The 16,029-nt window shown below is 46.8% G+C and overlaps 1 protein-coding gene across 12 annotated transcripts in view; it reads right to left on the reverse strand.

The window, feature by feature from the left end:
* Nucleotides 1-107: 107 nt before the first annotated feature.
* SPATA13 (spermatogenesis associated 13) overlaps nucleotides 108-16,029 on the reverse strand; it is a 328,178-nt gene continuing 312,256 nt past the window's right edge. For 11 of the 12 annotated variants that reach the window (XM_034664992.1, XM_034664989.1, XM_034664988.1 and 8 more), the window contains 6 exons: nucleotides 15,180-15,359; nucleotides 13,175-13,407; nucleotides 9,867-9,996; nucleotides 7,170-7,542; nucleotides 5,948-6,022; nucleotides 194-4,187 (listed from right to left, as the gene is read on the reverse strand). In XM_034664992.1, coding sequence (XP_034520883.1) covers nucleotides 4,012-4,187; nucleotides 5,948-6,022; nucleotides 7,170-7,542; nucleotides 9,867-9,996; nucleotides 13,175-13,407; nucleotides 15,180-15,359 — 1,167 coding nt within the window. In that variant the 3' untranslated portion in view covers nucleotides 194-4,011. Of the gene's footprint in view, nucleotides 4,188-5,947; nucleotides 6,023-7,169; nucleotides 7,543-9,866; nucleotides 9,997-13,174; nucleotides 13,408-15,179; nucleotides 15,360-16,029 lie in introns of all 12 variants that reach the window. The other variant, XM_011226801.3, reaches the window with a different exon arrangement.

Genomic DNA, 16,029 nt, shown 5'->3' on the forward strand with positions numbered 1-16,029 from the left:
CAGGAAATGAGCTCTAAATGCCAGAAACCCACTTAGCACTCACTCTCTACTTAAACTATGTATCTATTATGTCTTATCTTACTACTCCGATGCTTTACTGGAACGAGTTTGGCAAATTAACTTTAATATACAAAACAAGTATAGATTCACAGCATTTACAAGAAATCATTCAAATAACATTGTAAATAATATATTTTTTTTTTACAAAAACTTCATTCAACAGAAACACATGTGAAGTTATAGCAGTCTTGTACAACATACTTCAGCTGTCAACAGCGAATTCATCAGTTTGGAAGCTGTCACGTGACTTAACATTGTCTCGATGTTGCGTTAAATTCAAGGAAAAGGTTACTAAAAGCCTGCAAAATAGGTAAATCAAACACAACCGATGCTAATATTTACAGAAAAGACCAATTATTAAATTACAGAACCGTTAAAGGGCAGTATTTTCTAAATACAAACGTCAATGCCTAGGAGATGACTAAGGACGATAATGTTAAGTGTGTTGTAGCTAAAAACATTTGCATCAAATTATGTAAGCTTCTGGGCTTTTCCTTCTAAAATCGGATAGTTGCTACTTAATTCTTCTCAAAACCGTTTGATCTCTACTTTCACTGCATGCATCCTGAGAATAACAGCATGAGCCAAGTGGAATTTTAATGAGAACATGTGTAGGTTAAGCTTCTAGGGACCAACGTTTTTGGGCAGCTTGACCCAGCCGATTTGTGTCCAGCGTCCCTGGCCTGTCAGCCATCGGAAGGACGTGTATCCACACTTGTTAGTGCTGTCCTATGAGGGACAGAGCTGCATCTCCCCTCTTCCATAAAATAACAAGACAGCAATTTTCTCCTTAACTCCAAGGAATCCAGCTGTTCTATTCTGGCTACATAACTAAGTTGATGTGTACTGAGAAATATCAGCAATTTGGGCATGGAGAGTTTTCCAGCAGATAAATGCTGGATCATGGCTTTTGCAAAAGATTTCTATTGTGAAACAAAGTTTGAATTAAATGCATTTCTGCTTTGTGTCTAGACAACAGCGATGTAGGATTGAGGGGATTTTCTGAACAGGCATGGAGCCGGTCTTCGTCTGGATTAGGTATAAAAAGGCACAACAATATTCAGAAATAGCATGGAGATGGGGGTGAAACATTTTCAACGACAAAATCAGATCTACCAGGGGAAAAGGGGAGATCTACTGAAAATAAAACTAGGAAGAAGGGACCCCAGGAAAGCTCTGGCACATTGCTGCCCGTCTTTTGCTTACTTGCAGGCCAAAGATGAAGAAAGCGATTTCTCTAAGATTTTACAAATATTCCATTTTATGACTGTTTACGATTTACTGCAAGGTGGTTGTGCCTTTAAGGTATGATGAAAATCGAGAGGGTTGCTTTTGACCCAAGGCCAAGGCCAATTCAACTGTCTTCCAACAGATTCTGAAACATAGATAATAAATTAGGTGAGATTTGTCACAGTGTCTTGCTCTCTTTGTGAGAGAGAGAGAGTGTGTGTTGTGGGGGCATTCATATTAGGCAATGTGGGGTTAAAATGAGACAAAGAGGGAGAAAGCAAGATTCCCAACGAAATCCATACAAAATCCATTTGGGGGCTCTTGGTTTATTTCTCTTGTGTTCTTTCCAAGTGGAACACAGGACTCACGTCAAGAAGGAAAGTGGGGCAAACCTAAAATTAGAATACTTGAGCCACCTGTTCTTTATTGAGCTCACACGTTTGGTAATAAAACTCAAGCTAGATAAATAGATTTAAAAGAAGTGAAAGGCATTCTACCTTTTCAAAAATTTTTCTCGTTTTTCAAAATCACCAGAGAAGGCCAAGCAGGATCTACTCAGGAAGGGTATTTGATGGACTGACCGCTCACACCGCACCGAGCTCTCGGGGGCAGTGCCGGTGCTGGTACCCGAGCTTCCTGCTGTTTCTGGAGAGTCCATGGAGGGGCAGGCGGCAAGCCAAAGTTAGGGCTTGGATGGGAAATACAGCAGGACCGGTCACGGCACTTAAAGCACTTCACTGCGCATTAAGAAACATTAGTAAATGGAAGCCCATTAAGTGGTTCTTTACTTGAACTGAATCCTCACTGAAAATGTAACACAAGCAAATAGTTCTCTTTTCTTCCCTAATTTTCTTATATTAAAAAAAAAACTATTCAAAATTGTGTATACAAACAACTCCGTTTAGCACAGAGACCCCTATAGTTACTGCTGAGGGGTCCACAAAAAGCATTTTAAGTGTAGTTTTCAAAATAGATCATTACATTTTCTTAGTAAAAAAGGTCAGTTTTATAAATGCAACTAAAATCGAGAGGTCTATCCAAAAAAGAAACAACATGTGTGTCTACACACACACACACACACACACACACACGCATACGCTCGTACACTCGGTTGTTGACCCCAAGGCAGCCCGACCTTGCAGCAATCCTAAGTACAAGTGAGCACATCACCGTGGCAGACCGGACAACATTTCCAGATAATGCTCCAAGGCCCACTCAGACGTCCAGGATTATGTCTTCTTGATGCGCGATGTCACCTCCTTCGGGACCGGCCCTGGGTAGGGGGGAGGCTGGGAGGGGGAAGGAGGGACCAGACACTTGGAGGCACAGGTTCCACCTCTGTCTAGGACGTTACAGGTTTGTTTATTCTCCAGCACGGGCCTAATGGAAAACAGGACTTTCTGAGAGGAGCCTACGAAAAGGGGATTCTCACACAGAAAACCAAAGTGTGGACCACAATACCCCCCGTCCAGTGCACCAAGTACATTTAAATGGCCTCTCCCTTGCAGAACTTGTCTTCTCCAGACATATTTAAAAGTTATTTGCATCAATATATAGACAAAGACAAGGAGATCACTAATGCCAGGAATCAGCTCACATGGCCCTCGTTAGAAAAGACTGCCACGTCTGAGTCTAGCTGTGTTTTTGTTAAGGTCTCTTAATAAAGAATGAATCTTCAGAACCCTCCTGACAGGTTAGTAAGGGCGCGGTTAGCACTGCTGTTTGGGCTTTATGCAACAAAGTCGGCTTCGAATCCTGAGGAAGGTGGGCTGCTCTGAACCACAGGTTTTCTCGGTGGAATGTTCAGGTCACTGTAACCTAACCGGTGGGGACGCCAGAACAACGGATGGGGAGAGCACACTGCTGCTCTGAGAGTGCCTTTCCACGGCTGCATGTGCGTATTTCGTTTCTCAGGAAATTACAGTAAATGGGTTTTTATACTGCAAATGGGTAGGTCTGATTCGTTCCTTAGGTCTCTACGTGCAAGTAGGTGTGATTTCTGCCTGGGAGTCACATGCTGCACACACACTGGCGGGAAGGGACCTGACTCGAGAAGGACAAATCCACCCCGTGGTAGGATTCTGCGCTTTCTCCCTGGAAAGCAGCCTCATCTTCAGGCTGCTGAAGTCCCGACGGTGTGCCACGGGAGGGCTTCATCGTGCTTCTCCCTCCAGCCTGTAGGGGACGCACCTCACCAGAGGAAGCCTGCACTACCACTTGGTGACAAGTCAGACAACACCGGAGGGCCACCAGGGCCATCTGCACTGCAGCGCTAACTCCCCTAATACTGGGGAAGACAGGAACAGCTTGCCCATGCTGGCGCGACACAACCGTACCAGCCCCATCACAACTGTCCCCTTCGAATCCACATGCAAAGTGGCACTGTAATGAAGTCCCTCCTCAGGAACGGCAGCAGAGCGTGCCTGTTATCAGCGATGCCCCCTGGGGTCACTGCTCGGCTTCACCGCACAGCAGGTCACCTTGCCGCGGCCCAGCCATCTTGGCACAGGTCACAGAGGGGTCTCGCGGACATCAGGGCCATGCGTCATGACCTCCGTCTCCCAAGGAGGAGCTGGGTCTTCAGAGGCACTGGGTCGCATCCAAGACCTCCTATTCTTCATCGATCCCCAAAAGAAGTTTTCAGTACTGGGTTCAGCACATGAGAAACAGAAATGGTTCTCCTCCTTACAGACACCTGGACAAAAGTGTGGCCTCCCATTTTCATTTCTTGAAAGGAGTGAGTTTGTTGAATGTGTGCCAGAAGAGAGACGGCTTCCTCTTGGGTTCTGCCAGGGCAAACACCTGCTGCTGGGGGACGCTGGTGGGCACGGTGACGTGGCGCTGGTGGAGGGGGTGCAAGCTCTGGTGCGGCGGGGCCACGGGGCATCCGCTGTAGCCTAACTCGAGAGGGGAGAAGGGCGGAACATGGACCCAGCGTCACTTGTTAGCCGAAAAGGAAAAAAAGCTCCAAGACCTGAGTTCTTAGCTGATTCTTAATTCATAGGAACCCAAAGTACATCCAGGAGCCATCATAACAGCACCTACCAGGTGCTATGAGAATTAAGGGAGCTAGCTTAGAACAGGGTCCCGGAACCGAATCGCTTAATCAAAATGTTTCATTGGGATATGTGTTTTAAACCTGCGCAGAGGTGATGAGAAAGGCCTATGACAATGAGCTCCAGGATCAAAAGCTAACTGCAAAAGTCAGTGTAACAGGAGGAAAGCACGTGGGTCTTAGAAGGAGCCAGGACTCCGTTCTGAAAGCACCCCCGCCCTGATCTGCCGCGAGGCTCTCCTGGCCTGCCTGGTGAGAAGTGCCTGGCAGGGGGCGCCTGGGTGGCACAGCAGTTAAGCGTCTGCCTTCGGCTCAGGGTGTGATCCCGGCATTATGGGATCGGGCCCCACATCAGGCTCCTCCGCTATGAGCCTGCTTCTTCCTGTCCCACTCCCCCTACTTGTGTTCCCTCTCTCGATGGCTGTCTCTATCTCTGTCGAATAAATAAAATCTTTAAAAAAAAAAAAAGTGCCTGGCAGGGGACCACCCACCACCATCCGCGTTCCTTCCATTCGGGTGCCTAGTTGCTGAGCCAGTGACTCCTGGAAGACACGGACACAAACTAATACATTCTAACAAATGGATATCTACTGGTCACCTGCCATTGAAGTGGAGATGCAAAAAAAAGAACAAAATAGGAGGTTTTTTGCCGCAAAAGTATTTATCACTTAGTAGGGGGGATTTCTGCCTTGGAGCGGAGGGAACAGGGAAATGGGAACGCTAAGGGTTATTTTAGTCATGAATTCTTCCTGGCCCTCAGCTGATGGCACATCACCACCCTGGGCTTAACTGGGTCTTGTTTTTGTACTTCCAGTTATGAAAATCCTGAATGGGACACATTTCAGAGGATAAATTGTTTTTAGAGTAGGAAGTCAATCTGAAGAAAAGCTTCTAAGAATATAAGAAAGATTTTTGGAATAAAAACTCTTATTATTTTATTCCTGTTGGGTGAGATCACGTGTATTACTGGAGCTGTAAAAAAATCTTTGTTTGCACACCAGGAGACTGGGGGCGTGACCTGAGCGCAGGTCACCTTCAGCAGCTGCTCAGGCATTTCTAACGTGCATGGAGGGCAGGGAGTCCTTGCTCTAAATAAGCTAGTGTGTCTTCTTTTCAGCTCATTTCCTGACGTACTGGACTTTTAGACCCTTTTCTCTTACCTACACTAGGACGTAGCCGCACTGATGAGCAGTTTGGGGCTGGAGGTTTCTCCTTCATGTGCGCCCACAACCCGCAGGAGCTGCTGGTTTGCCTCGGACTGGGGAGCCGGCCGGCCCGAGGAAGGCGGCCAGCACTCCCTCCCTCAGGAAGGGGAGGTGCAGAAGCACTGTGGTACCAGTTCAGAACACATCTTACAGGCTCGTGCTCAAATGCAGGCAAATACTCAAGCACACTCACACTCAAAGCCAAATGCAGATTATTCTAAACCGCCCATCTGGTTGTGGAGGGGGAACCTATCATTTTGAGTTTCACCCATACGTCTCTTCTTTGTTGAGAGCTGGTCATCAGTGTGCTAACGACTTCAGACATGCTCCCCAATTTTAATTCCAATACTGATACACATGAAGGAGATAAAGAGATGAAGCCTTCTTCAAAACTTACCTTTTGACTTTCCATGTCCCGCCTTTTGAGCATTTAACATGGCGAGTTTCTTTTGATTTTCTGAAATTTCCATTCCTGCATTTAGGAACAGACATAATAAACATTCAAAACAGCTGAAATAAGTCAATCAGAGAAAGACAATTATCATATGATTTCACTCATTTGTGGAATTTAAGAAACAAAACAAAGGATCATAGGGGAAGGTAAGGAAAAATAAAATAAGATGAAATCGGAGAGGGAGATAAACCGTAAGAGACTCTTAACCAAGGAAACAAACTGAGGGCTGCGGGAGGGGAGGTGGGTGGGGGGAAGGGGTAACTGGCTGATGGGTATTAAGGAGGGCACATGATGTGATGAGCACTGGGTGTTATATGCAACTGATGAATCACACATTCTACCCCTGAAACTAATAGTATACTATATATTAATTAACCGCATTTAAGTAAAATTTAAAAAAAATAAGAAACAAGTGACACCATTACAGAGTAAAACTAGAACCATAACCCACGTTAACCCTTGAGGTGTTCAACACAACCCGTAGCAAAATCCTTATTCCTTGAGGAACTGTAAGAGGCTGAAAAGATTATAAGTGGAGGAGCAGCAAGGACTGCCACAGGATGGACACTGGGATGACATCCTCCCACGCAGGACACGTTAACAGGTGCAGTGGGGTGCTGTGAATATCAACACACAGACAACTGACCAAACACTGCCTGTAGGAACTCTGTCCGTCACAGGCTGTCCTGCAGCAAGTTGAGAAGCACAGCTGACCCTTGAGCAACATGGGGTTGAGCGGCATGGGTCCACGTATACGTGGGGTTTTCTCGATAAATACAGGGCAGTACTGTAAATGTATTTCCTCTTCCTTATGATTTCCTTAATAACATTTTTTCTCTGGCTCATTTTATTGTAAGAATGCCGCATATAATACATACAACACGGCAGATGTGTGTTAATGGACTATGTTATTGGTAAGGCTTCTGGTCAACAGTGGGCTAAAGAGGAGCTAAGTTTTGGGGGAGTCAAGAGTTACACATAGATTTCTGACCATGTGGGGGGGTTGGCGCCCTAACCCCTGCATTATTCAAGGGTCAGCTGTATTTGGGATTTGAAAGATCCTGCTTCTTTCTTCCAGGGGGCCATTTCACTCTGGGAGACAGCTGGCAAGAGCTGGCCTCTGGGGCCGCGGGCGCCTGAGGTCGGAAGACGGAGCGCTGCTCACCCATCTCGCGGTCCTCCTGCACGCGCCGCCTTTCATCCCCACAGGCCTGCAGCCACCGCGCCTTGTCCTCTTGCTTTTTGGCACAGAACAGATGAACTTCGTCGGTGGTTTTGCTGACGAGCTTGAACGCGTTCCTCACGTTGAGGTTCCAGTCCTTGTCCCGGCCGTCCTCCAGGTCCACAAGCTCCACCCCATCCATGTCCGTGCGGCCTCGGTAGTAGAGCACGTCCCTACGCAGCAGGTCCTTCTTGCACGACACCAGCTGGTGGTCAAACAGGAAGAACGTCCGCTGCTGGCTCTTGCCGTGCTTGGTGATTCTGGTCAGTTCCCCAGAATGGATCAGTTCGGAACTTCGGTCTAGGATATCCAGCCCCTGCAAGGATGAACACACATTTTAAGACCTTCCCACTCGGATTCCTTGAGAATGTGTCACGGATACAAGACCAAGTCCTGACCCAGTCTTTCTCCGACTTTCCAGTTACAGGAGACCCGTTCCCAGGTCTGCAGGGCTAAAAAGGTCACTCACATCTTGAGTGGTTCGTCTCCTGGTGTGTGAAACTTCTTTGCTTTATTTCCTACTCAGCGGGATTATGTTACAGTGCCTCTGTGTTATCTGATGGGTCCTCCTTACAAGGAAGGACTAGTGATAAACGTGCTGGATGTATGGACTCCAGCCAGTCTGAAGTGGCTGCTCCTTTGAGAACAAGGACACCGAGGAGGCTTTCTTTCTTTTTTTTTTTTTTTTTAAGATTTTATTTTTTTATTTGACAGAAAGAGACACAGCCAGCAAGAGAGGGAACACAAGCAGGGGGAGTGGGAGAGGAAGAAGCAGGCTCCCAGCAGAGGAGCCTGATGTGTGGCTCGATCCCAGGGACCTGGGATCACGCCCTGAACCAAAGGCAGATGCTTAACGACTGAGCCACCCAGGCGCCCCCCAAGGAGGTTTTCTATGTGGGGGGACTTGAGTGCTACAGACTCGGGGGCTCTGGCTTTCGAGTCTGGTATGTATAGCGGCTCCCAGAATCATAACTAGCTAAGGATCTTGGAAACAAAAGACCAGACAGCAAATTGCCAGCAAGGTGTTGGTAAATTTCTGACAATAAATTATCCCCTAAGTAACTGTAAATGTATTTCCTCTTCCTTATGATTTTCCTAATAACATTTTTTCCTCTGGCTTACTTTACTGTAAGAATACAGCATATAATACATACAACATACCAAATGTGTGTTAATCTATTACGTTATCAGTAAGGCTCTGGTCAACAGTGAGCTAGGAGCAGTTAAGTTCTGGGAGAGTAGAGTTACACACGGATTTCTGACCGTGTTGGGGGGGTTGGTGCCCCAATCCCTGTGGTCCAAGAACACAAGGAAAAAACATCTTTACAGTATTAGGTTGGGTCTAACCCAATATAACTGTGTGGTATTTGGTATGAGACTGGCTTTTGATTTATAAGATTTTATCCTTCTTCAATCCCAGTTATACACAGTATTTTGTGGAGGCAAAAAAGCTTGACTCCAGAATAGTTCTTCTACTTGCTTGCTTAGAGCAATTCTGTGCCCCAGATTCTTTACCTACAAAGTAAGAGAGTTAAATGCAGTGATGTCTGAGGGCCCGTCCAAGCTCCAGAAGGCTCTATGGCCCCCGGAATAGAAGTATTTCTTTCCAACGTTCACTGCCATAATCTACTTTAGTTAAAAACCTAACTTCTCAGTCCAAACTTTCTTAATCCTTAGGGACAGTGAGTTCTGACCAATTAGTTTAATGTATGATGAATTGTGGTTGGTCTGAAAACAATTGGAACATCATTAGTCGTTCGAACAAGCCACTTAACCTTGCCATGTTCCCATTCCCCTATCTGTTAAATGGGGCAACAGTAGCTCCTTCCTCACAGGAATATTGAAAAGATTAAACGAGTTCACATATAAAAATGGCTTACACCAGTGCCAGGCATGTGGTAAACACAATCGTCGTCGTTCTTATAAACAAATGTGTGTGCGTGTGTGGGCACATATGCACGCTGGACCATCATGACAGCTCGTGCCAAGCAGTACATTTGCCACCGTCTTACATAATCCTCACGAGAGCTCTATGAAGTACCTCATATTTTCAACCCCATCTTAAGGATGAAAATCTTAATCTTGCCCAGACGATACCCAATTCAAACAAGGCAGTGTGAGTCCAGAGTCCATACTCCTACCACACTACTTGTATTTTAAATGGTCTCCCAGGTGGCACAGTCAGTTAAGTGTCCTACCCTTGGTTTCAGCTCAGGTCATGATCTCAGGGTCGTGAGATAGAGCCCCGTGTCCCACCCCCCACTCACTCAAAGTCTAAGACTCTCTCCCTCTGCCTTTCCCCACCCCCCACTAGCTCTCGCTCTCAAATAAATAAATAATATTTTGAAAATGTTCTCTAGTTGCTCTGATGGAGCATGATTTCTAGCAGGAGAGACAGAGCGTCAACAATGAATTACTTACATACACTCTTCAGAGTGATTTTTTGGTGGAAGTGAGTTACTGGTAAAGTAGCTGACTGTTCAGTTCAACCAACTGCTTCAAAATATATAGACCATTAAAGCCAAGAATCTAAAGTATCAATCACAGGATGTCACAGTACGTCATCAACCTAGACCAGAGCGCCAGAGGGAGGGAGGGCTCTGGGTGGCGGGGAAGGTGTGGGGAGGGGCGCTCACTTACCTCCCAGCCTACAATGGACACCTGCCACCGCGCTATCTTGTCGATGCTTTCCAGCCTGCGCTTGCGCTCGTTGATCAGACAGGCTACGTTCTTCATGGCTTCATAGGCTGCCTTTATGTTGCTGTAATCACTGTAAAGTAGGAGCGTCATTTTAACCATAGAACCTGAAACTCCCAAAGCAGGACTAACGAAGTAACATACTCCGTCCTGGATTTGTACACTCACGGTCTAGATGAGGTAGCATTTAAATAACGGCCATTGTCGCCTTTTTCTTGTTCCTCCATGAATAGACCACAGCCTCCACAGGTTAAGGGAACTGACCGAATGCAATCCAGAATTCTTCGGAATAAGAATGTTTTCATTCATTTCCCAGAAATCACAATGAATGAAAGTGAATGCCCCAAGACGTAAGTTTTAGTCACAGTGACGATGGATTATTTTCATTAAGAAAGAAAGGACAGTCTTTATGACTGACATAGCCAGTTTTGCTATATAAAGTACTTTAATAATCCCTAACGATTCTCAAGAGTAATTATTTGCTCTGAGTCTCATCTTCTATGGTGTTCAAGTAAGGACACAAAGAGGACACAAGCCACAGAGGCTCAACATGGTGCATTCCGTCAGTGCTGACACCATATTCAGCTCACTGACGGACCATCGTTTCTGCTGCTTCCACATGCTCCAGTCAGATCGAACCAGGCTCTTGTTCCCTAGCCTTTAAAACTGTAGGTACCAGGAACACAAACTGTGGTGCCAATCGCCACACAGACTAGAGCAGAGCGTGGCTCGAACTGGGAAGTCGGACATTCAGGTCTTGCTCAGCGTTAATCATCTGGGGACATGTAAACCAATAATCCAGCTAATGAACTGAATTCTTTACTTTCCAGCACTTTCCTGTGTCTTCTGAGATAGAGCCTTTGGATCTCAGTAGCGCTGAATCAGATCCCCTGCGCAGCAAGGAAAGCAAGCCCTGGAAGCGGGTTCTATTGTCTATTTACCACGCACAAAGAGCTCAGCCCTGGGAAGTCCCGGGCATTCCCCGCCACTCAGACCCCGCTGCCTCCAGACAGGCCTATTCATACTGACCCGCAGAGCACAAAGGAAGAACAAAACAGACACAAGGGGGCTGCCAAAATAATGCAGCAACCACCCACCCCAGGCCTGCAGCAATGAAGAAAGTGCACAAAATAACGGTACATTTTTTCCTACAAGATTTTGTCAATTCTAGAAAAGAGGCAGAGTATAATGGTTTTCTGGGGAAAAAAAATTTGTTTTGTTTTCCTGAAGACAAGGAAATGGCTTTCTGTCATTTCCTTTAAAAGGATTTTTTTTTTTTTTGGAAAATAGCCAAAATATGCAAATGCCTCATAGTGAAAAATGCCCTTAAAAGAGAAGAATTAACTGCTGAAGGATGATGTATAGACTCCTGGCCACACCTTGCCCACCTTGGAATGTACCAATCTGCTTGCCTATGTCTGTCAAGATGTCTCTGCTTCTTATTCTCTTACATATTTTTTCCAGTTCCTCATCACGGTGTGTTTTTATTCTTTGTTTAACATTTTCTGCAAATTTGTGGCTCTCTTGACTTTGCTATTTTCCTTGCACTCAAGTTTTCTGATTTTTCTAACAGAAAAAGAAAATATATATATATATATAGCTCTCTTCCCTTTTATCTATTTCAGTGAACTCCTTTCTCTTACTCTTTTAATCTTTATTCTTTATACTAACATCCACATCTACGGTCTACTGTTTGGTAACCTAGCTCTTTTTCTCCTTCCAGCTTCCAATCTAATTGCAAAAAAGATTCCTTTTGCAAGCCCCGTGTCTCCACAGGAGTCTGGCAGCAGACAGGATGGAAGAATGCTCCGTTCTGCACACCCTGCAGGGCCAGGCGCCGCCATGGATAATCTGACTGTTCTCAGGGCAACACTTAGCTGTTAAAACTCACAACTGTTGTGGTTTGGCACAGCAAATTTCCTCTGGCTACAATCCTGTTCCCCACCTCCCCCATACTAGAACCTTCTGAGATCATCCGTTCATGGGCTGCAGGTGCACTGAAAGCTTTGTACCAGTGACACAGAGGTCACAGGTGAGGCTTGATTCTTACCTAAAACAGTAAGCTTTATCCTAAAACCCTGCCTACAGGCATTCCAGTTCTGGCCTGGTGAGAACACAGCAATGACCCAACCAGTGCCACCTAAAGGCACCACACAGTAGGGACGTGCACGTCTCGGGGAATGGCATAGAATGGCATGCCCATTCCAACACTGAATGGGTGAGATCTTCCAAAAAATCACAGCATGGTTATACTTTATTCTGCACATGTAGGAAAACAGGGAGTTGTTATTAAGTAAGCAATGGATAACTTTTTGGATCTCCTAGAACTTAGTTAAGGACAAAGCAAGTCCTACAAGGAAATGGAGTATTCAGGAAACCATGATGAGAAGCCCCGTGCTCCAAGCACAAGGGGATGGGGTGGAACGGATCACGGAGATGGAGCAAGCACCCGGGTTGGGCAAGAAAGGTCTCGGGGGCACCTGGGTGGCTCAGGCAGTTGAGTGTCCGACTCCTGGTTTGGGCTCAGGTCATGATCTCAGGGTTGTGAGATCGAGCCCTGCATCAGGCTCTGCACTCAGCACAGTCTGCTTGGAGATTCTCTCTCTCTCCCTTTGCCCTTCCCCCTGCTCCACGTGTGCTCTCTCTTTCTTTAAAATAAATAAATCTTTAAGAAAGGGCTTAGAGCTGGACAGGACCTCGGCGGATGCTTCGGCAAGCTAACCCTACACACTACTCTGTATCCTTGAGATTCCCCACTCTTTCAGAAGTTTAAACTTCGGGAGTCCTCATGCTCTGTAAAGTGACTTCTTGTTGCTCTACATGATGCTGCCCTGAGGGCGAGCTGCTGTAGGACTGGAAGCCGACTATTCACGCTGGTGTCTTCTAAAAATTGTTCTTATTAACTACTGAGTAGCTACAAAAGAGGATGTGTGACTCAGACACCAGTTTGAAGGACCAACAGCACGATACAAACCCCTGTGTGCTCATGACACAGTTTAAGAATCATTCATAACTTTTTAGCATCTCTAGGAATGGATACCCTGGACCCTCTTCAATGACCCTGCTTCAAGGCCTCATAATCTTGAACATTCTAAGCAAGGTGACAATTTCTTCCATGATGCTGAGAGTGTCAAGAGGACACCTAAGCCCACCCGTCAGCGCCACTCTGTCAAGCTCTGAGCGCCCGCCCCAGGAGCCAGGGTGCGGGGCGGGTGCCGCGAGCATCCACCAGCGGCGCGCGCCTCTCTCACCTGTGCTCCTGCGTGGTGTACTTGAGCAGCTCGGCCAGCTGCAGAGGGTACTTGCAGATCTTCTGCACCGGCGTCAGCAGGAACCCGTCGATGGCGATGTCAATCATCTGTTGGAGCAGGCGGCAGGCTTCAAAGAAGTGTCTGTACCTGCCCTGCTTCATCAGGTTGGACAGCTCCGCACAGGCGCCCGGATGGTTGTTACAGTACTCGGAATAGATGGCAAAGCCCTCTTGCTGGGAAGGGGAAGCACAGCTGCGTCAGGTTATGGGCCGGCTCTGGGCCATGACATCTTCTCTGGAGGGAGGGGCCCCGTACAGACCAGGGGGCGGGAGTGGCTGGAAGGGTGAGGGTAGGAGGAGGGGTTATCTTTGTGGGGTGGTAGCCCTAGGACTCGGCTTCCCTGGGATAGCGGCTCCCTCTGCCACCACTGCCCGCCCGAGCTCTGCTCTAAGGAAAAGACAGGCACTATTCGTGAGTCCAACTCTCTCCCCCTCGTCCTCTCTACTTACACTGATAAACGTGGTAGTGACCGTGACCAAGGAGTGAGGATTCAAAGCCATCACCTGCTCCCCTCACTACAAGTCCTGTCCTTAACATCCTACCACCCGGCTTCCACACGCGTGTCCCCTCCGACCTCCGATCGAAAGCCCCTGGCTCACTTCCTTTCTCCTCTGCTTCTCACTTCAAGGCTGCCACCGCCCTGCCAGTCCCCCTGTGCAAGTGTCGTGGGCTTCCCCCGGCTTCCACGGTGGCCAGGCTGCCGGCTCACAGCCGTCTACCCTGCCCACAGCTGTGTGCCCTTCAGCCTGGGTCCTGCCCCACGGTTTATACTTGTCCGTGCTCAACACGTCTCCCACCAGACTCCAATTCCCCTGTAAGACAGGTCTTCCTAACCTACCCATCAATTCTTTGAGACCCAACATCCTGCAGGCGGTTCCGACTGCTGCTTTTCGATGTTCCCCAAGACCAGTTTTGTCAGCTGGTTCTCAAAAACCCCCGCGACAGCATCGCTGTCTTTCTGCATCCCCACTGCAACCACCCCTACCCTGGCCCCCAGCCCCCTCTGCCCAGAAGCAGCAACACCTCATCCCTCAGCTAGACTCTCCAGTCGTCCAGGACCAGGCAAGGCCCACAAAACCCAGAGGCTCCACCTTCACCAGGACCTGCCCCCCTGCAACCTGACCTTCACTGACCTCTGCAGCCTTTCTCTCAGAACCTTCTGCTCTGGCCAAACAGGACTGGTGCACTCGTGGGGCCACCACAGCATCATTTTCAGCTGTTTAAACCCCCCCCCACCCCGAGGGTCTGCTTTGGTTCCTACTGCCTCTGTAGTCACTGGGGTCAGTACCCAGCGATGCCTCCTGAGGAGGGAGCTGTTGTCACTGCTGTTACTGTTCCAACGATGACACCCATTTGGGCTGGGAATAAAGTCTCCTTCCTCTGAAATCCGTTAGTATTAAACACGGGCAGTCGATCCCCAGTTACAAGCTTGTCATCATCTCAAGACTGTTCTGAGGCAGTTTTGGCGTCCCAGGCAGGGTCCCAGAGCCACACGCTCGGTCTGAATCCACACCTGCCCCTTACTCAGGTGTGACCTCGGGTCAGTTACCCTCTGGGATATAGTTTCTACACGTGGAAGATGGCTTAAGTAATCATACCTTCTCCATAGCACTACAGAAGCTAGTATAAGCAAACTCTGGAAACTATGCTTAACATACAACAGTCACTTAATAGGTATTATGAGAAGTTACTCCAAATACAACCTCCCGAAACCCTTAAAACTGCATAAAAGTAGGAAGATTTTGAAATCTTGAGGTATTTAGGTCAACATTAACCATATAAGCCCAGCAACTTAATTTACAGCTGACACCTCCATTCCCTGGGAGATTAATCCAGCAAACAAAGCAAGAACAAAACAGAACAAAAAGGGCTCCTTTCTAGAGTGGAGAAACATTTCAAAATTATTTAACCGGATGCTATTAATACAAAGTAACAGGTGACATACGTGTTGAAGAAAGCAGGATCCTATTTCACTTAAATGAGGTTCCTCTTTATTGTACTGTTTCTCAAGGTCTTTCAGGAACTTTCTTTGGAATTTGTAAATATCCTCAATGTTTCCAAAAATGGTGGCTAGTTGTGCAACAGTGAACATTCCCGTGTGCTTGCGACACTGTCGAATATAGCCCTGCAAAAGAGCAAAGTAAACTTTTACAAATTAATCTGGAGATTCACAGAAATTGTTTATCTGAATGATATAGCTTTTGGGGCCCAAAGTCATTCTCTTGGAAGGGATTTTAATTAGAGAAAAATATTTGAACCCTATGGATCCCTGTTGGGATAATCATACCTTCGTGACTCCAGGGTGCTATGAATATTTAAAAACAAAAGGAAAATGAACAGGAGCATGTAGCTGGATGTGTAAAGCAAGAAACTATGGAAAGTTTTCAGATTATGCTCCTGAAACAAAGTTGCTTGGTTTCAAATATTAAAGCGCAAACATTGGGACTGTCACACTTTTTCTAAACTCTTAAGATAATCATTCTCCCATCCCTAATTTCATTTCACAGCCGAGAAGACATATCAAATACAGAATGCCCCAGCTTGGTCAACAGCTCATGCAGCCGGCTCAGTGTCATGGCAAAGAGCCAACAACATCTTACCCAAGGATTCCACCATCCCCTACTTTTTATATAGAGCATAAAGCTGCAGATCTTTAATCCAATGCCTGCACGGATTAGAGTACTATTCATCCCCCATGTACAACACCCTAGTTGTCCTACGGCTGGGGTAGGAGTTAATGCGGTGGGAAGGAAAGGCCATAAATACGTGTAATACGTATCCCCAAATCAGCATCA

The sequence above is a fragment of the Ailuropoda melanoleuca genome, chromosome 7, assembly GCF_002007445.2.
Source record: "Ailuropoda melanoleuca isolate Jingjing chromosome 7, ASM200744v2, whole genome shotgun sequence".
In the NCBI taxonomy this organism is placed as follows: domain Eukaryota; kingdom Metazoa; phylum Chordata; class Mammalia; order Carnivora; family Ursidae; genus Ailuropoda; species Ailuropoda melanoleuca.